Source organism: Phacochoerus africanus, chromosome 10 (assembly GCF_016906955.1).
Source record: "Phacochoerus africanus isolate WHEZ1 chromosome 10, ROS_Pafr_v1, whole genome shotgun sequence".
NCBI classification, from domain to species: Eukaryota; Metazoa; Chordata; class Mammalia; order Artiodactyla; family Suidae; genus Phacochoerus; species Phacochoerus africanus.
In genome coordinates, this window is record NC_062553.1 from 45,480,284 (window position 1) to 45,506,698 (window position 26,415).

General features: G+C 36.8%; 1 protein-coding gene across 2 annotated transcripts in view; it reads right to left on the bottom strand.

Moving 5' to 3' along the window:
- Window positions 1-26,415, bottom strand: part of PDGFC (platelet derived growth factor C) — a 254,189-nt gene that overhangs the window by 55,866 nt on the left and 171,908 nt on the right. For both annotated transcript variants that reach the window (XM_047798325.1, XM_047798326.1), the window contains one exon: window positions 8,446-8,626. In XM_047798325.1, coding sequence (XP_047654281.1) covers window positions 8,446-8,626 — 181 coding nt within the window. The remainder of the gene's footprint in view (window positions 1-8,445; window positions 8,627-26,415) is intronic.

Consider the following 26,415-nt stretch of genomic DNA (forward strand, 5'->3'; position numbering starts at 1 on the left):
TGGATGAGGGGGATGGGAAGGGTTCACAGGTGTGGTGAAGACAGGAAGGTGAAAGAACATGAAAGCTTTACCTCCCAGAGCATGAAGTCAATGGAGCCCACAGATAATTCTTAAAATTAAAGAAGCAAGAAGTAGCCACGAAAGCATGTGACCTAACAGCATGAAGGTCAACTATAAGAGACTCTGTCAAAGGAATTAGAAGTACCTGCCTCCAAAGGACAATAGTTGGGATGGAAAGTGGAAGCAACTTCGATGTTTGTCACAAGCTTATGAGAAACACTTGCTTTTAAAGCTACAGACAGATGTAACTGAGAAAAGTTAAAACTGCATGTTAAAAAAAAATGTGTGAGGATAAGGAAAGAATATTTCTTGATGGCTGGAAATGTCGTCTTTTACTGACAGTGTCTCGTCACACCTGAGAACAAAGGAATACCTAGTTTGGAACTGCGCCTCAGTGCTAGACCTCTGCCACCTGTGGGTTTTAAATAAGCTAATGTTGACCCAGAAAAATGACAGGTGGTCATTTATCCCAGTTCCCTGGGTAGCAGACACTGACAGTTGACAAAATTGATAGGCTTTACTATACAGCTTAGAAAAGTCGGTGCAATAAATGCAAGTACTAAAAATTAAAATCATAAAAAAAAGTTCTCATTGGAATAATTTGAAAAAAATCAAAATCATTCTTTGAGAAAAATCTCACTCTTTTTGCACTCCAGAAAAATACAGAATACATGGCCATTTTAACTGTAAAATACACAAATAGTCTCCAATCTGTTTTATAAAAGATTCATGCTTGCTGGAATATAAAAAATATTTCCCCAACATCTTGTAGTAAAACTCTCTATAGCCTGCTCAGTTTAGAGTTCAGAGCAATTTCTTCCCCTAAATTCAATGTGAGAACTCCTTGGATTAGAATCTTTAAGTGCTTTTGATGGAAATGCAGACATCTGGGTACCACTTCAGAACAAGAGAATCATAATCTCCGACATCCGATAATATACATTTTTAATAAGCTCTTGAAGGTTTGTTATAATATAGATGTTACCAATTTATACCAGACAATTCCCAGGATTTTTGTTTGTTTGCTTGTTTTTCCTTAATGTAAAAATTATGACATCCCTCTGGTCTCAACAATCGCCTCTCTTCCTTTTCAAAATCTTAATAAAAAATTTATGACATATTCACACCTATTTATACAGGTGTGTATATAGATAGATATATCTTCTCCAAAACAGACTCAGTTCTCAGAGATAAAGGGCAATACTACATACATCTCTGAAATTTCTCATAACAAAATATTTCATCACATATTATTCCATAAATGTTGAAAGAACTCCCAGGAACATAGACAGGGACATTAAAGAAAAAAGTATTTATCATTTAAATTGTAACAAACTTACATCTAGAAAGCAATTTTCTCCACTGGATTTAGGTTGTCCGTCAAATCTAAAGTTTTAAACCTCTGTGGCTTTCAATGTAAAATATGAATCAAATTCCAAACTTTCAATTAGTCTAAATTCTTATTTATAGCCCACCTATATATCAACTTAAAATGATCTGACTTTTACCATTCCTACAGCAGTGACAACTGCTTTTTTCTTTTAAACTACAAATCATACCATCTGTGAAATTGTTTCTTAGATAGCTAGGAATTAACTGGAACAAAAAGAATCAGCAAAAATGGAAAAGAGCCCATGCTTTCTCCATGAAAGGGAGCACTGTGTCTGTGGCATAGAGGTTGGGTGGAAAAATATATTAAATAACTCTTAGCCAAGGAAGAGTTTAGTCTCTGCAACAATTGTATAATTTCTTTGATGCAGTAAAATACTGTCACTTCAAGACTCCCTGCATAAATATACAAGTACCTTGTATATTTTAATAAAAACTGAATCACTCCAACATGTTTCAGACTTTAGACATACAACTTGAAATACTTCTTCCAATTTATCTTACCAAAAAATTCTAAGAACAGGAAAGGGAAAAAAAAAGAAATTAAAAAAAAAATTCTAATAACAAAATTTTCTCTTCATTTTCTTTTAAGGTAAAAACAATTTTATTTAGAAAGATTTAAACCTAAATTTTTACATGTTCGAGTCAGTGTCATATAATAATATCAGAATGCAAAGCAGTTTCTTATGAAGATTTGCAATTTTTAAAATAATCTTGAGTACATTCTGATACTTTTTTCCTGGGGGATCTGTGTTAGGATATTGCCTAAGTATTTTTACTCCAGCCATGCTGCTTTTTACCCTAAGAAAGTGAGCCAATCAATCTGATGCCCTGTGGGAGAGTTAGTTGGAATTTTTCTTAACCTGAACATAAAAGCAAATGTGGCCTTCAGGTAAGACTTTTCTTGACATGATAGTAACAGTGATAAACCTACTGGCATATATAGTAGGGATGGAAAAAATATCCCCCCACCCCCGCCCCGTTCCTTTCTGGCCCCAAGGCCAATATTCACTGAGCCGCTTTGTTCTCCGCATCCTGCAAAATTAATAACTCCTCTGGCGATCAGTCATGCATTCCTCAATGGCACCTCAGGCTTCAAGTGTCCTTCCGCGCCCTCCCCACAGAAACCGCACACCCTCTGCAGCCAGCATGCCGAGCACCAACTTCGTCCCTCACAAGCCCTTTATAAGCCCTTTACAAGACAGCTCTTCAGAGAACACAGCTGGGCTCACAAAGTGGCTGCAAGACTCATATTCACTCCCTCGCATACTTCAATCTCTGGACATAATTTTGCTAATAAGAATTTTAAAATATGGGATACCCAACAGGTGCCATTGATTATACATATTAGAAAAAGAAAAAAGTAAAAATCATGCAGATAACAGAACAGATTTGGAAACAACTTAAAGGAAGATGAGTCTCAAGAGGTTGATGTATGTTAAAGGAATCTTCAGTTCATTCATCCCCTGGCCCCCTCTTTTCAGGAAATAAAGAAAAGAAGACTAAAATATATGGGGTCAAATGGGTTGGTAGCTCCAATATCTATTTCTGCTCATCAAAACTGATCCATTCATTGAATTGAAAATGAGAGCAAATAAACTGTTGAAAATATTGTTTTTTGCTTCTGATCAAAAAGCTTAGATTAAAATTCTTTAAAAATATAGTATTCAATAAAACCATTCTTAAAAAAGCAGAAGTAGTTTAATCAATCTTCAAAATATTAATCAGATTAAAGGAAAATCTTCAAATCTCATACCATTTTAAAAAGTATGGATTACAACTGATATTACACTCAAGAAGAATAGTTCTGTATATAAAGAATAAGGCCACTAAAAATATTCAGCTCTGGTTTTGTGCATTTTATTTCAAAAACAGGTAAAGTTTTGTGAAGTAACTTCCTGACAAAATATGTGAAATATTTTACATGGAGGCTGAAATTCTTTTAAAAATAAAACTTTTAAACAGGTTTTTTGATACTGGAAGAAAAGGTACTATTTTTCATCCTTTGTAGGTTTCTGAACCTTTTAAAATAATGATGCTTATGCTACAGTACACAGAGTAAAACATACATAAACGATTATAAATTACTCCAAAATTAAACAAGAAATTTTCTTTTCTTTCTGAGAGATCTGAAATGTGTGCTGAGCTCTCAATGTGTGTGGCCTCTAAACAGAAACGAGCTTGCACTGTTTTATTTCAGATTTGCTTCATTTCTTCCCAAACAATCTCCCTGCTAATCTACCAGGCCTTTTCCCCTCTCCTAGCATGAAGGAAACAAAAATCAAAGACATTATTAGCAAATCCTTATGCACCATCATAAAGCTGAATATATATCATTGGCATCAATTTGCATGGATTTCTTTTCCATTCTTTACTAATGGGGTATGACCAGGGAATATATATTTCCATAAATAATTCTCAAAAATGCGTAGTAATTCTAAAATTGTAAATTTATATAGTGAAATCTAATATTATTTTTTTAAAGCTACAAACACCTAGCTATAATTTCAAGTAGACATCTTATGCTAAAGTTTTTTCTAAAGTAACCCTTAGCTTATAATGTCAATAGGGTGAACATAACATGGAAAGATAAATTTTATTTATGTCTTATGCTAAGGTATCTGGGAGTCAAGAAAATGATACTGAAAACAAAGCATTACAAAGGAAAGTAGATCTACATGTAAAGTATATATAAAATAGATCAGCATCACTTTCTTCAAAATAGTATGCTGATCCCTTGTTTAACGATATATTCTCTCATTCATTAGTTTGAAGGAAAAAAAGTGGTTGAATCATATTACAAAGGTGAATATAATTTTTAATGTCAACATGGGCAGCAAAAGCTGTTTCTGAGAATTTTAAATGATGCAATAAAACTCTCCTGATAAGATACACGGTAATCAGAATGTCACTGTCTGAAAGGGAGACTAGAATCAAATAGTCATTCATGCTCCCAAAGAAGGCTGCAGTTCTCTCTCTCATTCGTTGACTATAAAGGATATTAAAATAAACTTTCTTGGAGTTCCTTGGTGACTTAAGAGGGCTAAAAATCTGGATTAGTCACTGCTGTGGCTTGGGTTCAATACCTGGCCCAATAACTTTTTTGCATGCCACCATAGGTACAGCCAAACCACCCCCACCCCCTAAAATGAAAACAAAAACTTTATAATTGTCCAAGGAAAAAATGAGAAATGAGATTAAACTCAACATTTAGTCTATCTATAATGGATGTAAAATATTCATTAAGATAATAAAAAAGAAGGTAAGGATGACTATACACATCAAAGCTTAGAGCATCATAAATAGGCACTAATTTATCTACCCTAGATATTCCAGCCTCCTAACAACAACAACAAAAACAAAAGATATCAGTTTAATTATTTAAGGAGGGCAAGACTGTGTCCTTAGCAATATAGCTTAATACACAAGGACCAAGAGAATATCTGCTGTCATGACTGCAATTTTTCAAGTTTTCTGGTTTATGAATCATCACTGTTGTGCAACATATAACAAGTGAGAAGTCAGCACAACTCCACAGCGGTTCAGACAACCCCCAGGGGTGGTGGCGGAGTTTCCGTAAGACACCACCGAGCAGCTGCACAGCCACAAACCTCAAGGCAGGAAGTTAACAGGCCACTCAGGACTTGGGGTTAATATCATGTTATCACTACAAAGTTTAGAAGCCAGTGACTCCTAGGGCCCTACTTGGCAGGGATGGATTTGCAGTCAGTGAGACGATGGCCTCTGGGGAGCTGGGTGTGCTAATTATGAAGTTCATCTATGGCAAAAAAGAAAGAAAAGAAAAGTATGAGAGATGAGCCAGGAACTCGAAGGGGCACTTGCCCCTGAGCAAATGTCATAGAACTTTAAAGTCTACTCTCCAAAAGGCAAACTTTCTTCCCTGAGGTTTTCCTTCACTGATACACAGATAAGACTAATGGAGGCTGGTAGTGATACTGCGGGAAGGGGGGCCAGCATGGAGGGATGCCATTCAGCAGCATCCAGTGATAATTTGAGACACTCTGCGAGCAGAATATCTTCAGGCAGTTACCAAGAGCAGAATGATTATGTGTTGCATGGGAAGAGGGATGGAAGTAAGGAATCAAGACAAAGGATTTCTGAGGAAGTAGCAGGTAAACTGTCAAAGCAAACTTAAACAAAGAATCAAAGCCTGTGAAACTGTACAATTCATGTGTTGATAATCATTCCAGGAAGCAATCTAGCAAGATTAAAATCACCAAGTCACACTGATTAGGCAACACAGGAACAGACTGTCACATCCTCTGGTTTCTCCCCAGCCTACTAGTTTTCTAAGCATAAAGCAAATTAGCATAAGATCTCTGTGCTGTTTCCCCAGGGGTCTCATGTTCTGCAGCCAGCACCAGCACAGAGCAACTGAGTTACCAAGAAAGACATGGTGCAAGAGAGGCCAGGAGAGGGTTGATTCCCAGCCCCCCAAGTCCATAATTACAACTTATTAAACTATTTCAACTAAAAATGTACTGAATTTAATTTTAACGATGCAACCAGTGATACACTTTTTACCCAAAGTCTCTCAGATGCAGTTTCTGGCCTTAGTCATGGTGAATCTCTGGTAACAGGTCAAACCCAGCTGGCAGGGTCCTTCTCAGCACAAAGGATGGATGGTCTTACAATAGATCCTTATGGGTCTTTTTTTTTTTTTTTTCTTATTTTCTTTTTAAGGCTGCACCTGTGACATATGGAAGTTCCCACACTTGGGGTCAAATTGGAACTGCAGCTGCTGGCCTTCACCACAGCCGCAGAAGCACCAGAACCGAGCTGCATCTGCAACTTACACCACAGCTTGTGGCAATGCTGGATCCCTAATCCACTGAGCTAGGCCAGGGTTCCAACCCGCGTCCTCATGGATACTATTTAGGTTCATTACCACTGAGACATGGCGGGAACTCCCAATCCTTATGGTTCTTTATCTCATCTCCAGGCTCATGAATCTGACATATACTTACATAAAGAAACACAAGTATCGGTGAGCCCATTGTTAGTTAAGCTGGGGTGTCAGAGTTGTATGATAAACTCAGGGTTCAACTACTTCCTGAGAAACTATCATGGTGCCAGAACTGTGCTAGGCACTGTACATTTGCTGTGTTTTTGTCTTCACATATTTTGTTTATTCCATACCACTCTGTGGGTTACAGAACCAGATAACCCATGAGAAGTATAAAATCAGAGAAAGACAACCCTTGGTGTCGGAATAGATGTTTTCAGCTTTCATGTCTTATTCTGTGTATAAGCATAGATTGCTATTAATATGACAATGCTAGTTCATTTCAAACACAAATATCTTCTCAGTTTCAAGTTTATTTTCATCACAGGTTAGGCATAAAACAAACTGTTGCTATGATGCAAGACCTACCATTATGTTTTACAGTAAAACTTAATTTTTCATATTGAAATATTTAAGAACAGTAGATGTGTGGAAACCCAAACTGAATATGAGTTTTATAACTTTGTGAAAGTGTAGAACCATGGCTCCTGAGGCCATTTTACATTTAAAACAATTATTAAACTCATAAATTCTGTGAAGCAGGGTACTGTGAAAGCATGATAAACAGATTCTCAGTGGCCTTATTAATACAGATAATCACACTATCGAAGTGTTTTTAAATAAGTTCATTCTTCTCTATTAACACCTTTCTTTTCTGGTGAAATTATTAAATTGTATTCAATTTAAATAAAAATGTTAAGTTGTTAAATTAAGAAAAATTTTAGGCATTAATAAAGGAAATGGAATCTTTACGGGGCAAAGTATTCTATAATGGAATAGAGATGCAGATATCCTAAAAAAATCCATAGAAGGAAATTGATCAATATAAATTCGTAGCATATATGTTAGGGATATATCCCTTAACTTCAATTGTACACAATGAATTATCATTTTCAAACTTCAATTTACATTTTGTTTCTTTTTAGCTGTATTGCAAACGATAAATTCAACAATTTAATCAGTTGCTTAAATAATATTCCACAAAACTGAATTTGGGCAATCAAAATAGGAAATTTCTGCTTAGCATTTATAATATGAATATAATATATAAAGTTAAATATTGATTTCATATATTCTAATTTGCCTCATGAATTGCTAGCTTGCAGTGTGCCTTGCTTTCATACCCAATAAGAATATTTGTGTTAATGAATACATGTGGCTCATGACATATTGTGTTCCCAGAGTGTCTACTAACTTGATAAATCTGTTAAAATAATATATGATTTTAATTTCATATTATTTTATATTATTTAAAATAACAAATGATTTCAACTTTATATTATCATATTTTAAACTATATTAGATAACATATCTGTATACGTACTTCTGAATTATGATTATAAGCAAAATACGGTAAAAATGGCAAAAGTTTTCAAAATTTTTGCTGTAGTGCAACAAATATATAGAAAATGAAATGATACATAAAATAAAATGTTTAAGTGATTGTGATACAAAAAAATACAGTAACAATTATAGTTAAAGAAAACGGGTGTGTTTCTTAAGTTCCCATAAGAATTTCTAAACTTCCTTTTAGAGGCACGGAGACTATAAATATTATTTAAGCAGGACAAATACCAAGTAGGAAAACTGAGATAACTACTTTTTAAAAATATACTTTACTAAACACTAATTTGAAAAGAATATTTAATAAGTTCACTTTTCTCCAAAAAAGATTAAAAAAAATGTTATGCACATATTTGGTGGGCACAGAAAGGAGTAATGACATTTTAATGTGGGCGGCAATTACATATCATATAAAATCATAGATTTTACAGACACTAATTATCTATTATGACAAATTCCAGTTATTTGTGATAACTATACAGACATTTATGACCAAAAAAAAAAAAATCAAGCAATGGAAGGGTTTTTGGCTCTTGGTTTTCCTAAATCTCTTGTTTAAAAGGAGAAAAAAGAAGTAACGAAAGAAGGAATCCAAATGCACAAGAGGGTCTCTAAGTGGTACTTACTGGTGTGACGATGTTGTAGTGGATGCAGAACCCTGGTTCCGAGGGAAAATATTCATCAGATACAAATCTTATCCTGATTTGATTTCCTTTCGAAATCTGCTTTCCCGGAACTGTGCCAGAACCACACCAGCGCCCCAGTATGGTTCCATCACTTGGTTCTTCCACCTCTACAAAATCATACCTGCAAGATATTGAGAGAGAAGAGGCATAAAACCACGATGAGTTATTTCAGCACTTCAAATTCCATGTCCATGGGGGCAAAGAATCAAACCATGGACTACAGCCGTGAGTTCATCCCAATTTAACTGCATAGACAGAACAAAATATTCCACAGAAGAGACACAACTGAAAATGCATTCCCAATTAAAGAAATATGAGTCTTCTATTAAGCCCTACTTCTTTAAAGAGCCATGTCAAAGTTCATGTATTTTGTATGGAGCAACCATCTCTGATATTCAATTCATGAATTATTCAATTTAACTTCCATTTGGATGTGACAGTATTGGTCCAATCTTAATTCCCATCATTACTGCCCATTATCTTCCGGCAGTAATCCCCTCACCCTAATCAGACTCCCTGGCTCCCTTCCCTCAAGTGTGTTTCAAGATTTTTATGGAGCCACTTCACTACATACACATCCTCCCAATGTCACTCCGCATGTCCTACATGGCCTCCAAGAGCCGTTTCTGGGTGTTCTCAGCTCACCTCCATCTTCCTCTCTTTGATAAACACATATTTTCAATATTAACCACAGATATACAAGTGATCCATTTTGTTAGATAAGTTATTAAACCCTTGAAGAAAGGAATCCTTACATACTTCATTTTACCCTGCCCTACACACAGTGTTTACACCTAAGGAAGTAATATTTTTCTAACCAATATTAACTTGGGTTTGAAACTTTCCATCAGTGGCACTCGTCAGGAGCAGTGTTGCCCCTTGAAAGAATGTTTCAGAAATGTGCAGAGGCCAAGCTTCCACTGTGGTGCAATGGGAATGGCAATGCTTTGGGAGCACTAGGACTTGGGTTCGATCCCCAGCCTGGAACAGTGGGTTAAGGATCTGGCATTGCAGCTGTCGCTCTGACCCCTGCAGGGAGCTCCATATGCTACGGGGTGGCCAAAAAAAAAAAAAATAATAAAAAAAAAATAAAATAAATGTGCAGAGGCATTTTAGGTTGTCTCAATGACGGGGGTGAGGAGGGCAAGGTCCATGGACTTCCAACAATGGAGAGGCCCCCTAAATGGGTGTTTGCCCACATACTGCAGGCCATTCAAACCATTTACCAGACACTCAGGTAGGCAACATTTATGCTATTGTTCATTTGAGTTTGGAACATAATACTGTCTCACATAGAAACACAAATCCGTTTTGAGGGTTTAGATTAAGCCAAATTTTCCAGAAATTCAACTATCATATAAGGTGAAGGAAGGTTCTATACTTTTGAACTTACCAAGTGCTACTATTTTGGAAAATCATATCACTAACAGGAATATGGTTTATACTATTTTGCATCACAGTGAAAACAATGAAACAATCATATTAGTCTATTTCCACAGCTATCATAGTCACAGTGAGTCTGCTACTTAAAAGCTACAAACATTTGACTATTTGATTCTTTTTCTTGTAATTGTGCTTGTGTATTTATGAACTTAAAATATGTTATTTTAATATGGATTACTATTATTATTTTAGCTTTATATAGCATGTAGAGCTTTATATTTATTTCTTAAATAACTGCACATATAAATAGCTGATCGCTATTAAGGGTTGCATTTCATAATGCTCAAGAGGATGCTGTAAAACTTTTATCAAGGGAGGTCTGACATGGATGAAAACCACTGGTAGATTTTTTTTTAAGTCTAAATTCAGTAGATACCAGACACTAAAAATACATTTTTGCACAGTATAGAACTTACAAAAGAAAGAAATTGTTGAAGAGGGCAAAGTGCATAACAAACCAATTATACTTATAAACTTTTGTCCTAAAGAACATCCAGAACTCTCTTATGGTATGTAACTTGACCTGTTACACACAGCCTCATTTTTCTTGTCTTTAAATTGATGATAATGCTGCCTGACTCACAGGGACCTTTCAAGAAAGGGAAAACAGGATGGCACATGCGCAGTATGTAAAACGTTGTTGGTATGCATGTGCCACTCAAATAGAATGTGTCCCTCATCTCTGTCTCGCATCCCTGCCCCCACCTCACAGCCACCTTTTAATAGAACCTTGAAAATTTTACAGCAATGAATAAGAAAATTCAATTACAGAAGATAGAGAGTATTTGTGCTCTATCACATGACTAGTCCTGGTTATAAATTACAAATGCTTAAGCCAGTGGTATAACTATTCCAGGTCTCTTGCTGTGTGTGTGTGTGTGTGTGTGTGGTGGGTCCCGGGAGGGGAGACATGGGCAGAGGGAGGAAGATTTGGACAAAACAGACTGAGTAGTTATTTTAGATATATCTGAGACAAAAATTGATAACTCATTTTAAATTTTGGAGTAATTACTTTTTTCTTTTTATGGCGATACATGCAGCATATGGAAGTTCCCAGGCTAGAGGTCAAATTGGAGCTGCAGCTGCGGGACTACTCCACAGCCACAGCAACTCCAGATCCAACTGCATCTGTGACCTACACATGGCTTTCAGCGATGCCGAATCCTTAACCCACTGAGCAAGGCCAGGGATAGAATCCCAGTCCTCATCCACACTATGTTGGGTTCTTAACCCTCTGAGCCACAGTGGGAACTCCCCCAAAGTAATTTTTATATCAAGATTGGTTACATCTGAAACAAAGTTTCTATTCATGGAACATCTGTTTATTCTGTGCTGGGGAGGTGAAGCTATCTGATACAGGTTTACCAGCATAAGGAGTTTGCAGAGAGCTAACAAAGTGCTGGGCGGGATTCTCAGGATACAAAGATGAAACCATAGCTGCGGTGGGCTCTGGGTCCATAAAACACTTCGGTGCCTGCTCTAATGAGCGTATGCAGGAAATGCTGTGAAACACTGGCAGGGAGAGGGTAATTCTATACGGTGAGATTAGGGTCAGTTTACAAGGAGCATTTGGGCTGTCAATGAGGACCAACTGACTAGGGGTTGAGAGGGGGAATGGAAATGCATTCTCTGGAGAAGTACAAGATGCAAGATGTCATAGAAGAAACAGGGGGCCAGGCATGGATGGTTGTGAATAGAGGATGGGAAACAAAGCAGTAGATGCAGATCAAGCTGCCAGAACAGGTATAGGTAAGAAGGCCTTGCAATTTCAGAGTCAGATGTTAGAATATGATTTTGCAGGCCAGTGTGGCAAACAGAAAGCACAGTTTGAATATGATCTATGCTTCTTTAAAAATTTTAAGTCAACATTTTATTTTTTTAAATTTTTAGATTTTTTTGATGTATAGTTAAGTTACAACATTGTATTAGTTTCAGGTGTACAGCAAAGTGATTCAGTTTTATATACAGACATATAAATACATGGACATATACATATATATATGTGTGTTTCAGATTCTTTTCTATTATAGATTATTAAAAGACTGAATATAGTTTCCTGGGATATACAGTAGGTACCTGTTGTTGACCTATTTTATTTATAGTAGTGGGTATCTGCTAATCCCAACCTCTTAATTTATCCCTCCCCTTCGCTTTGTTAACCATAAGTTTGTTTTCCATGTCTGTGAGTCCCTTTTTGTTTTGTAAATGAGTTTGTTTCTATTATTTATTTAGATTCCACATATAAGTGATATATTTGTCCTTAAGTTATTTTAAAAAGTCAAATTTCACAGAAAAATCTGATCTGAGGCTTTTTAAAAATTTGAGCATCTGGAAACTTCAGGATGGCTTGGATCTGCAGAGTTGGTGTCAGCTCAGGGAAGGTAGATTCCTTTATCTGATTCACTGCCTTCCCCCCAGCACCCTTGCACCAGGCAGAGAATGTTTACTGTAGGAGGCCAGCACGGTCTCCAGCCCTTCACAGAAATGGAGGCTGGGTCAAGTGGAAAGGGCTTTAGATGGGACATCCTCTTCCTGGTTTTTAAAGATCCTGGTCTACTTTCTATGCTGCTTTTTTTTTCTTCATACCCAGATCTTCATTTATTCCCATGACTTGTCCATGCAGGCATCTGAGTTTATCACCCCTGCAGAATATAGAGCATGTATTGGGGATTTCAGTGAGGGTGCCACTTAGACACAGGATCATAACACATCTAAGAAGGCCAGGAAGCAACAGGATATCTAGTGTGGGCAGGAAGAAAAGACCTTTTTTTTTTTAAGGGCCACACCCATAAGGAAGTTCCTAGGCTGGGGTCAAATTGGACCTGCAGCTGCTGGCCTATACCACAGCCACAGCAACTTGGGATCCTAGCTGAGTCTGCAACCTACACCACAGCTCATAGCAAGGCTGGATCCTTAACCCACCAAGTGAGACTAGGGATCAAGCCCAAATCCTCATGGATACTAGTCGGATTCATTTCCTCTGTGCACATAATAGGAACTTCCAAAGAAAAGACCTTTTAACAAAAGCATCCTGAAGAGAGGCCATCAGAGAAGCAGGAGGAAAACTGCTGTGAACGATAGCACAGCACGAAGAGGAGAGGGATGGAGAGAGTCCACCTGAGCAGCAATGGGTAGACTATCAAGGGCCAAAGAAAGATCAAAGGAGATGGGGATGGGAACCAAGCATCACTACTGGACCTGGCCATTACAAAGTCATTTTCAATAAACTGGTTGGGTGAACACAGAGCCAAAAACCCTTATAAATTTTATTTATTTATTTATTTATTTATTTATCTATTTATTTTACTGGAGTATAGTTGATTCACAATGTTGTGTTTGCTTCAGGTACACAGCAAAGCAATTCATTTATATATGTGTGTATATAAATATATATGTGTATATTTTTATATGTGTATGTGTACAAGAATATATACTTATATTCTTTTCCCTTACAAGTTATTACAGAATATTGAGTATCCTTCTCTGTGCTATATACAGTAGGTCCTTAGTGGTCATCTATTTTATATAAAGAAGTGAGTATACATTAATCAAAACCTTCTAATGTATCCCGTCCCTAGACCATTTTCAAAAAAAACAATTATAATCTTTCTAACAGAAGCATCTTAAGAGAAAAGAATATCATTCGCAAAGAACTGAAAACTAATAACTCACAGAACTATTTTACTACATATAATTTCCTTTTGATTTCTGTGAAGAAAAAAAAAACCACGGTGTATTCATCTGATGTGAAAGATTTTTAAAAGTATTTTAAAAGAGTTTTTAAGCACTGCTGGAAATACCTGGATTGTAAATGTTAAGAGTGTATTAAGGATTAGTAAGTCTTAAACGTTGCTTTATCTAACTTATACCCTGATGGAAAAATCACTGTCTTGCAGATAAGAGTAGCAAGTACATGAGTACTTTTTTCATGAAGATTTTCTACTGAATATGAGGCCATTAAAAAAAATGCTACCTTAATCTTTATAACAATTTCTGAACAGCTAGTAATTAATTCTCACCTGTTAGCACAAATCTGGGGCATACATTTATCACAATGTTTCAAATATCTACATAGTTCTGCATTCCATGAAGCTAAATGAAATGAACATCTAAAAAAGTGCTATGTTCTTTGCCTTTCAAACTGTAGAGTTTATGTTATGCTTCTAATTGTTTTCTAGTAAATTAGGCATTTTAAGACTTTTTTTTTCAAAACTGGTGACTTATGACAATATAATTCTAAATTTCACCCAATTATTCAATCATTACTTTTATGAATCAAAACAGTAAATCTCCTGTCTAAAGGATATGATTATAAACATTGCATTCTTTTATTTACATCAGAGTCAAGTTGCATAAAACAGACCTAGTGAAAATCCACCTGGGAAGTAGTCCACTGCCTCATGGTTGCTTTCGCTTCTTCAAAATAGAAAACAAAAACAAAAATAAGTACCATTGCCACCTATTCCATATTTCTTTCCAATTGGTTTATAAAGCGTGACTGGAAAAAGACTAATGCATTAAATCCAATCATCTTCCCCAATAATTTGAAACTTTTCTTGTTTCTGACATAATGCCAGGTACAGATAAGGGATTCAATTGCTAAACTGGCTGGCTGATATGGTACAAAACATCAAGAAGAAAGGGAAGAGAGAAAACAATGATAAAAGGCAAATCAACGGAGAAGATAAAGCCAGCCGCACTTCGATCCATAAAAATGAAATTACAAAAGTGAATCAGCCTCAGATTGAGAAATCTCCATGTGCCCAGGTGACTTTTCTGGAGACACAGTAATCCCTGTAATACACTCTCGGGTATTAATTTTCAGTGTGCACAATTGCTCCCATCAGTATTTAAGGGATTTACTCACCCTACTTTATGGGCCAATCAAACATCACTTTCTCACGGCAACATGATACATAGCACATAGTGCTAAGTGGTTTATAATGATCGCTCCCTTTCCCTCACAGAGCCCTGGGGACCCACGGAGGATTTATGTTCTTTTATGTTTAACAAACAAGTCTGGTGTTGTAGACAAAATTTGCGTTCTCATGTGGGAATTTAAAAACTGTGAAGTGAGGATGGCTGCTGGGGAGTAAACCAAAGAAATAAATTTCCTTGTAAACATAACTGTCCGACACTCAGCTTCCTTCAACAAAAATAAACCAACCCTGCAAAACAGGCTGTTTCTGGTTCATAGGAACTAAAACCCCTCAATTAAATCGACCCTGCGAATTATGGAACCCGACGGTGGTGTGAAACGCTGCCAAAAAATCAACGTGGATCTGAAAAGGCCTCGCTCTGCAAGTGTCAATGGGAGCCTGGGCCTGCTGGGGAAGGTACTAAAATGAATAATATGACAGTGATTCCATGGTGCACGCTGGATCACACTTCAGTTTAACAGAACACAACTCAGACACAGAGTACAAGCTTTAATGCCCTATTTGGATCCCAAAATGAGGTACTGCTTCACATGAGTCAAAATGGCCATAATTAATAAGTCTACAAATAAAAAATGCTGTAGAGGGTGTGGAGAAAAGGGAACCCTCCTGTACTATGGGTATGAATGCAAACCGGTACAACCACTATGGAGAACAGTATGGAGGTACCTCAGAAAACTACATATAGAACTACCACATGATTCTGCAATTCCACTCGTGGGTATATATCTGGACAAAATTTTCATTCAAAAAGATACATGCACCCTATGTTCATCACAACACCATTCACAATAGTCATGACATGGAAACAGCCTAAATGTCCATCGACAGAAGAATGGATTAAGAAGATGTGGTATATATACACAATGGAATACTACTCGGCAACAAAAACAAAATGATGACATTTGCAGCAACTTGGATGCAACTAGAGATTCTCATATTAAGTGAAGTAAAAGTCAGAAAGACAAATACCATATGATATCACATACATGTGGAATCTAAAATGTGGCACAGATGAACTACAAAACAGAAACAGACTCATAGACATGGAGAACAGACTTGTGGCCACTGAGGGGGAGAGGAAGGAAGTGGGATGGACTGGGAGTTTGTGGTTAGTAGATGCAAACTATTACATCTGGAGTGGATAAGCAATGAGGTCCTGCTGTACAGCACAGGGAACTATATCCAATCACATGTTACAGAACATGATAGAAGATAATATGAGAAAAAGAGTGTGTGTGTGTGTATATGTATGTGTATATGTGTGTGTGTGTGTGTGTGTGTGTGTGTGTGTGTGTGTATGACTGGACCACTTTGCTATATAGCAGAAATTGACAGAACATTATAAATCAACTATAATAAATTTTTTTTAAATGGGCACCCATGCTTTACCTTAGACTGAAAATAAATTTAAAAATAATAATTATACATATTCATTACTTTTTATACAGTCATTCATTTAATCCTCACAAAAGTTATAAAAAATTGATACTGTTATTGTGCCCACTCTAGACATTATACAGAGATTATACAATATGGAAAAGCCAAGCACTTGACCAACATCACACAGTAACTAAATACAGGGCCTAGGCTTCAATTATTGCAGTTGAACTCCAGAGCCCTTGCTCTTAAGAGCTAAGCCATATTGCCTACTATATTTAAAACAGGCCTACATAATTATATTTGCTCTCTTTTGAGGCTTAACTGCATAGAATTTATGCGTCTTTGCTCAGATTGGCCATATGATCTTGTTCAATGGCTAGAGAAACAGTAAAGATCATTCAAATTAAGTTGATCAGTCAACTTGATAATTTAGGCATATAAATTTTATAGATATTTATTTTAACTGACATGGCACTATTTGCTTTTAGGCACTTTAAATCCTTTACGGAGGATTTTTTTTTTTTTTCTTTTCTCTTTTTAGGGCCATGCCTGCAGCATATGGAAGTTCCCAGGCTAGGGGTCGAATCGGAGCTGCAGCAGCAGGCCCAAGACACAGCCACAGCAACATCAGATCCCAGCTGCATCTGCAACATATGCTGCAACTTGCAGTGACACCGGATCCTTAACCCAATGAGTGAGGGCAGGGTTCAAACTCACATCCTCACAGATATTAGTTGGGTCCTTAACTTGCTGCGCCACAAAGGGAGCTTCTTCATGGAGAATTTTTAAACCTTAGCCTAGGAAATGCGTAAGTCAAACCAATAAGCAGGCTTCAGAGGAATGACAACATATAATGGAGTAATTTTTAGGAAAATGTGAGTTATTCCCATAAGAAGTGGGTATGGGGGGCATATATATGGTTGGAAATGAATAGTCTTAAGTTATCTTATTATAACTAAGTAAAAATACTGCAAATATGTAAGCCATGAATTCAATGTACAATGCTATAAAAATTAAAACAAAAACAAAAGAGTACAAGGTGAAAGCAAATGAAGAGAAGACTATAAAAGATATATTCAAATATAAAATCAGAATTCAGAATTTAAACCAAAAGCTGGTTCTCAGAAAGAAGAGAGAGAGAAAGAAAGAGAGATGGAGGGAGAGAGAAAGGGAGAAATCAAGAATTTACATACATAGGAAGGAAGAAGATGTAATCACAGACCAAAATGTGTTAAACATCTAATAAGTATGTTTCAGGTAACTTTATGCCAATTAAATCTGAAAGCTAAATGAAACGAATGACTTGTTAGGAAAACATAAATTATAAACGTTGACTAAAAAAAGGAGAAAAAGTGAACCAGACTAATAACTCCAGAAAAAATTGAAAAGACTGTCAAACATTTATCAAGATTGGAGTTCCTGTTGTGGCTCAGTGGTTAACGAATCTGACTAGGAACCATGAGGTTTCGGGTTCCATCCTTGGCCTCGCTCAGTGGGTTAAGGATCTGGTGTTGCTGTGAGCTGTGGTGTAGGTTGTGGACACAGCTAGGATCCTGCGTTGCTGTGGCTGTGGTGTAGGCTGGTGGCTACAGCTCCAATTCGACCCCTAGCCTGGGAACCTCCATGTGCTGTGGGAGTGGCCCAAGAAACAGCAAAAAAAAAAAGAAAAAAAGAAAAAAGGGAGTTCCCATCTTAGCTCAGTGGTTAACGAATCTGAGTAGGAACAATGAGGTTGTGGGTTTGATCCCTGGCCTAGCTCAGTGCGTTAAAGATCCGGCGTTGCCGTGAGCTGTGGTGTAGGTTGCAGACGCGGCTTGGATCTGGTGTTGCTGTGGCTGTGGTGTAGGCCGACGGCTACAGCTCCGATTAGACCCCTAGCCTGGGAACCTCCATATGCTGTGGGAGCGGTCCTAGAAAAGACAAAAAATAAAAACAAAAAAATAAAATTGAAAAAAAAAAAGAAAAAAAAATTTATCAAGAAAAAAGAAGCAATAGCAAGGAATTTATAGAAGAGTTCTATTTGATTTTAAAGGAACTTATAATTTCAATTTTATACAATATATATAATCTTATAGTTGTAAAAAAATTGAAAAGAGATATTTTGTCAATTAATAAAAAAGTGAGCCAGGAGTTCCCATTATGGCTCAGCAGTACCAAACCCGACTAGTGGTCATGAGGATGCAAGCTGGATCCCTGATCTCACTCAGTGGGTTAAGGATCCATGGTGCTGTGACTGTGGTGTAGGTTGCAAATGTGGCTCGGATCTGACATCACTGTGGCTGTGGGAGAGGCTAGCAGCTGCAACTCCAAATAAATAAATAAATAGTCTAAATCTTATGAATATAGTTAACAATACTGTGTTATATACTTGAAAGTTGCTAAAAGAATAGATCTTAAATTCTCACCACAAAAAACAAAATAGAATTATGTGATGTGATGGAGCTGTTAGGTAACATCACAGTGGTAAGCATTCTGCAACATGTAAGAGTGTCAAATCAACATGTTGTACATCTTCAATTTATAACTATCTCAATAAAGCTGGAAAAAATTAACATTTCTAATTAGTAAAAAACAATATTGTAGTCAAGTCTCTTGAAATGGCAATAATAAACATGAAAAATGAAGACCAATTTCACTCAATTGAGGGAAATGCATAAATTCTCAATAAAATGTAATCAAATATCATCCATCAGTGGATTAAAAGATAAAGTACTCCTTTACAGAGTATTTAAGAACAGATTTACTTCAAGAACTTGTAGATTAATGGCAGAATGACCTTTCTGGAAATTCAAAGGAGAAAGATTATATGCTCATATTAATAAATGCTGGAAAATCATGATAAAATCAACCACTTAGATAAAAATTGAGTCAACTGTGTGGCAGGAAGCTTTCAAATCATGTAAAAATTACATAACAGAAATTAACTTCAAGTGTGACATCAAGAAACATCAAATTCATTCTCATTAAAGTTAGAACAAAGACAGGATTGGCCATTCTCACTACCATTTGCAGCATTTTGGGAGGAGGCTCTATCTAATTTAATGAAAGGAAAGCAACTAAATGTAATAGAATCAGAGGAGCAAAATGATCCTTAGTTGATAACAAATTCCCTTAAAGACAGACTACAGTCAGAAATGCACAGAGATTAGAAAAGCTTGGACAAAATCCATCTGTGAGTGGGGTGGCTTGTGTATAGCGGGGAGCTTAGAGGTGAAGAAGGGCTCCAGGCTGTGAATATTTGGAAGATAGATCTGATAGGAAGTGATGTGGGTATGAGAGAAAAACAGGTGTTAAAGATGATTTCAAAGTTCTTCGCTTTAAAAAAAAAACTGGAACTAACACAGAATTTAAGAAAGTGACTAAATATGAGATCAACATACAAGTATCAAGAGTTTTCTTTATGATAACCCCCCCGAAATTGAATAGGGAAAATGTCTTTCAGCAAAATTGTAAAAATATGTGTAGTATTAAACTTAATAGAAACACTATATGAAAAAATACAAAAATTATGACTGAATGATAGATGGGCATGCACTGATGACAATTTTTACCAAAATCCCAAGTCTTATAAAATATTTTGTGCAAAATAATAATTATAATAATAAAGCAAACAATATGGAGTATGTACTATGTGAGGACACTATAAATCTTAACAGATTCAATCTTCCGACACAACCTTATCTGAAGCTTCTTTTTTTTTTTTTTCTTTTTTATGGCCACACCTGCAGCTTAGAGAAGTTCCCAGGCTGGAGGCTGGATTGGAGCTGCATCTGCAATCTATACCACAGCTTGTGGCATTGATGGATCCTTAACCCAATGAGTAAGGCCAGAGATCAAATCTGTGTCCTCATGGAGACTATGTCGGGTTCTTAACCCATTGAGCCACAATGGGAACTTCTGAAGATCCTATTATTATACCCATATTACAGATGGGGAAACTGAGGTACAAACATGTCAGGTAACAAGGCAAAAATCATACATTGGAGAGTAACAGAGCAGAGCAGGGCCTTGCTTTGGGCTTCAGAGCCATACTGTTAACCATTACACAATACTTTCTTTAGCTAAGCAGGACACAACCGGCTATCCAGCCCCAAAGCCACTGTTGAGAATTCTGATTGCAACTCCCCAGACTGTCTTCTTTTAAATGGGGATAATATTCATTAACTCTCAAGGCTGCTGTGAAAAGTCAACAAAAGAATGTATATGAAGTATTCAGAATGGTGCCTATGGAATAAGATAGCAGTTTTGTTTTTCTTTTTTAGGGCTGCGCCTCGTGGGGTTCTTAACCCACAGAACCACAGTGGAAATTTTTTTTCTTTTTTTTTTAAATAATTGCTATCAACACAACCACAAACATAACTGGACTCCACCTTTTGAAAGAGCAAACTCCCAAGAGCTCCCCATCCTGCTCTAAGTTGCAGGAATCACTACTTGTGACTCAGGGCAGAGCTCAGAACCAGCCCCCAGGCTTTTCCTCCTGAAGTGTCCCTGCCTGGAACCATTAAGCAAATCTATCTTGCTATTACTATTAACAGCTGCTCTTTCACTAGTAGAAAACAAACTTATCACAGATTGTTAAAATACTGAATTCTTAAATTTTGTATCTGTATTTTACATCCTATGTTATAGATATAAGAACACTGTCAACTTGATTGTTGGGGGATGAAATGTTTAATGTATAGCTCAGCATTCCCTCCAAGACTGATCAGTCCTCTGAAGGTAGAAAAACCCATTTTCAGCCAACTATTACTTCTGGGGAAGGATACACTTTTACAGGAGCATTAACCTTGTAAAATTGAGCAACTCCTGAACTAATGCCAAGATTTAGGCAGCAAATGTTACTGTGTCAATTCACAGATCGCTCTCGAGACAGTGTTCACGTTTCTTCCCTCTATGGATCTTTCTCTTACTCTTCATTACTATCAGGTAATTATTTTGACAACAAAACTTCATTAACATTTAGGCCTGCCTAGTGTGATGTTCTGTGGTATGCCGCTATTTATTAAGCATATATTGCGTGAGTCACTATTAAATCAGTAATAATGGAAGATGATGTAAGAAAAGGAATGTATTGTCTGTTAGACTGTGTCACTTTGCTGTACAGCAGAAATTGGCACATCATTGTAAATCGACTATATTTTAATTAAAAAAACAGTTCATATAAATCATAGACAATGTACTTTTATTACACATGCCAACAACTAAACCACGGTAGTACTGAAAGTTGAGGAACTAAATTTAAAAAATGAAATGAACATTCTCCTTAGATGTAAGCCAGATTTTTCTCTTGTAGGTTATCATCTTGTTTGTTTTCCATTCTACTTTTAGTACAAAGAGTTAAGAATGAAGGAGAACGTGCCTGCAGATCTAGGTGTCTATTGGAAAAAGTAGGACTTCCTCTTGAGTTTAGGGTAGCTAGGAATATTGAAATGGGAATGTATGCAGCAAGGCTTACCTAAAGGACATCAAAATTTAAGATAAGAAAGAAGGGCAATACGTTTCCTCTCATCCACCCAACACTAAGACCATGCCAGGAACAGAAGACCCACAATTTACCATCACTCTAAGGCACCGCACAGACTGCTCCTTCTGTGTCCCGTTTACCTACAAACCAAATATGCTCTTTGAATAGCTGAATTCCATTGCCTAAACACATTATGAAAGGAAACTGTTAAAGGATTACCATTGGTTAGGTTACTGGTTTTTTAATCTATGCGTATTGCCTCCCCACTTGCAGGGACAAAGGTACACTAGATACAGGTTTATCTAAAGCTGAGAGCAATATTTAAGTAGTGTGATAAGGAGTTCCCACTGTGGCACAGTGGGTTAAGAATCTGACTGCAGCAGCTGTGGAGGGGAGGTTTCATCCCTGGCCCTGCACAGTGAGTTAAAGGATCCAGTGCTGCTGTAGCAGCCACAGCATAAGCCACAGCTGTTGCTCAGATTTAAGCCCTGCACTGGGAACTTCCATGTGCCATGGGTGTGGCCGTAAAAAAAAAAAAAAAAGAAAAAGAAAACAAAAACAGTAGTGTGATAATAAAATTTGGACAAGATTCATGCAGTATTTACCAAAGTATTATCATGACTCCAGGCCTGATTTTAAAAGAAAATATTTAAATGGCTGATCAGCAGTAAAATGCATTTTAAAAGGCTCATCTGTTTAGATACACAAATTTACCTTTGAGTGATAACATCTGTGAAAATGAGAAAATGAGTTTGTTTTAGAATACACCAAGGTGAAATAAAAATATTCTTTCTCATAGGAGACTAGAGAATTTTAGGCACAGTTCCTGAATAGGAGTCTTTTAAAAAAAGAAAACAAACACTAGGTTTTTATTTTGAGTATTTATACTCATTAAAATTTATTTGATAATTGAATCATTTACGAAAAAAGATATTCTCAGAGTTTAAAAAAAAATTTAGGCCAGCCAGCATAATTCATTACTGAAAATTTTAAAGTCAGTAAGAACAGATGCATGGCTAGTACTTTAAAAAAACACAAACAGATGAGCAGAGGGCTTTAATCTTGACTCATGAACTGCTATTTTAAGGAAATAACTGTTCAATAAAAAAAATGACTCTAGATGTTAAGTTCCTCTTGGCAAAATAAAGTACTGAACTAGACAGTCCAGAAGGCCTTTTTAAAAATCTTAGCCTCCCCCCCACCCTTTTTTTCCTGGTTTAACAGCCAAATCACATTTCCTTTGATGTACATAGTTATGTCTACTGTATAAGGCAGGGAACTCTACTTAACATTTTGTAATAGCCTATAAGGGAAAAGACTAAAACAAAAATATATATGTATGTATAACTGAATCATTTCTCTGTACATCTGAAACTAACATAACATTGTAAATGAACACTATACTTCATTATATAAAAAAAGGAGCTTAAACATAGAACATGTTATTACAATATACTCACTACTATATTTTATTCTTTTCCAAGGTCTATGGGGCACTGCTATCATCAGATGGTCATTTTCTATGGCAATAATATCCATGGAAACCAACTTCTGAATAACTTGTAAATAGCAGTGTATCACGAAGCCAGAGAAAAAATATAGAGTCATGGAGGTGCTGAGGGACTGAGCAAATGTGCCAACAAGGAGCCCTGTCCCATGCAGGGTCTGCTCTCTCAGCAGGCAGCCCAGGGACAGGAGCTCCAAGCTCCCCCATCCCTCAACCACAGCACTTTCACCAAACTGTTCCAAGTGCAGCCTGGTACCAGTGCAGACCTAGGGCTCCACAGACTGCAAGTCTGTTTGGAAGGACAAAGTGGTCTTTCTTACACCCTCAACAGTGCCAAGCAACACCTTAAGTCCTTTGGAGCACAAAAGCCCATTTCAGAACTCATTTGACAAAGGTTCTCTCTGACTCTTCTGATAAGAAAAAGATCCCTCATTCCTCACCAGATACAGCAGTCAGAGTGGTCCCCAGAAGCAATAATAGGATGGGTCTAGCACAAAGAAGATGCTTAATTAGGAGTTTCTGTGGTGGTGCAGTGATAATGAACCCGACTAGTATCCATGAGGATGCAGGTTCAATCCCTGGCCTCACTCAATGGGTTGGGGATCCAATGTTGCCAGGAGCTGTGGTGTAGGTCACAGACATGGCTCAGATTCTGTGTTGCTCTGTGACTGTGGTGTAGGCTGGCAGCTGCAGCTCCTTAGACCCCTAGCCTGGGAATTTCCACATGCCTCGGGTATGGACCTAAAAATATATTTTTTTTTTTAAAAAAAAGGGCAGGAAGATGCTTAATTAATGGAAGTTTTTATTATTGAGTGAAAAGTCTATTCATTTCCTGGACTTTCTAGTTTCTCATTCACCTGTTTTGTCTACGTCATAAAATTGGAATTTTACTGCTATTTTGTTTGCTTTTTGTACCTTTTCTTCAGTGACCACTATAAAGAATACATGGATATATTTGCGTGTATACATGCTCCATATTTATTTAAATATGTAAATATGTAAAAAATACATGTAACTATACACATACACATAAACACACATATATGCATGTGTGTATTTAAGGAAATATTGAGATATAGGTAGAATAGGCAAAATTCTACTTATATCACTTTCATGTTTATATTATCTTCCAAGTACACATGTATTTAAGTATGTTCATTACGATCTATACTATTAATCTCTTAGAATGCTAATAAAAACTTTTTTTAAAAAAATGTATAAATTCCGGAAACCAAATTAGTTAACGTTGGTATAAATTTTTTTTTAAGTTGACTTGGCAGTTTTGAAACAATCCATCTTCGCTGTGGTTTTCTAAGATCATCACTTTTATTTCCAGCGTCAAAAGATTTATGGGCTATATGGGATTATATTTTCCTCAGAATCTGATTAAAGAATAAGGCAAAAGAAAAAGAAAAAAAAGAAAAAAGAAGATTGTCACTTCTCAAGAAACTAAACGAAACTCTTCATATTAAAGGAAACATTTCAGATTGTTAGGTGATTTGATCACTCTGGTGAGTCCTGCTAAGGAGATTACTTCATATTTTGCGGCCTGAAAAGGGAAATAAGAAAATGCTAGGCTAAACGCCCAATTGGCTCAACTCACCTTCCTGGGCAATATCCCTAGGCTGGATTTTTTTGGCCCTAGATTTGTTTTATTTTCCTCTTCTCACTTCTAAAATTTTCCTCTTGCTCTCTACTTCTTTCCTCATCCTGTTAAAATTACCCCTTCAAGGGGCCTTAATATCCAGGATTCCTAGCATAGCCTTTAATAGGTTCCTGTGCCACCAGAAAATTCAGCCCTTTTTAAGAGTTTCAAAAGTATCACTCAGTTCATTTCCTCTTTTGCTCCAAATGTTTTTCCTTAGATTTCTCCCTCCTTGAAAAAAGAGGTAGAATAGCTTAAAAAAAAATTATCTCATGACTTCTATTCACATATTCAGAAATATTTACCTACCTACTTCCACTGAACTTCAAGTTTCCTCTCTGAAAATGCCAAAAATCCATGATGCCTTTCAATTCTTCATTTTATTAATCTTACACGCAAGAAAATAATATACAGTAGAAAGGTACCAAATCATATATAGTATGAGAAAACTCCCATTAATATTACTTTGGTAATTTCATAGAACCAAATAGAAATTAGACCTTATTAATTCAAAAACTTATCTGAAAAGCTGTGGTGATCATCCTTTTAGCAATTTCTGTGCTCTGGTTTCAATTACAAAGCTATCGATATTTTTGACTTATTAGAGTTTAAAATATGAAAAAAAATACACATGTAAAATACCTTTATAACAGGGTATCAGTAGAGGATGTATAAACTTAGAATATAAGCTCTTAGCAGGTAAGGGCTGCATTACTTTTTTAAAATCTCCTTGTCCCCAGCCTTTATCTGGTATCAATCAACCATGTGATTGATACCAAGGCATGGACACTGACACATTCATCCCATTTGGTCAACAGACAGTTGAGCTGAGGTTCTTCAAGGTCCACAGGAAAATGAAAGATAGGGCAAAGGGTATCCTCTTCCCACCCTCACCCTCTGCAGACTTCAATCCGAGGAAACACAAACAACTTTCCCATTTACTTGTGGGCCTTTGGGTGACTGAGTAACTATGGGCTACTCAGAGCTTTAGTCATCCATGAGCTTCAACCTGGGCGAGACAGCCCAGTTCACCAGATGGCAAGTAAGATCACATTTTTTCAGGACAGCAACTGCAGCAATAATACTCCTGTCATAGGTCAAGAACACCCTTTATATCATCAAGTTATGACTAAGGGGTTCCAAGCACACACAGTGGGACGTTTCACTGGATCTTCTCAGGACCTGCCTCATGGCGACTTTTAAAACAGTGAGCATGGAATCCTTTATTTTATTTATTTTTTGCTTTTTAGGGCTGCACCTTTAGCATATGGAAACTCCTAGGCTAGGGGTCGAATCAGAGCTGTAGCCACTGGCCCACACCACAGCCACACCAGATCTGAGCTGTGTCTTCAACCTACACCACAGCTCATGGCAATGCTGGATCCTTAACCCACTGAGCAGGGGCAGGGATCGAACCGGCATCCTCATGGATACTACGCAGGTTCGCTTCCACTCTGCCAAAACAGGAACTCAGCGCATGGAATACTTTAAAATAATGGATCCCACATGCAACACTTTAAAGCTGACTGAT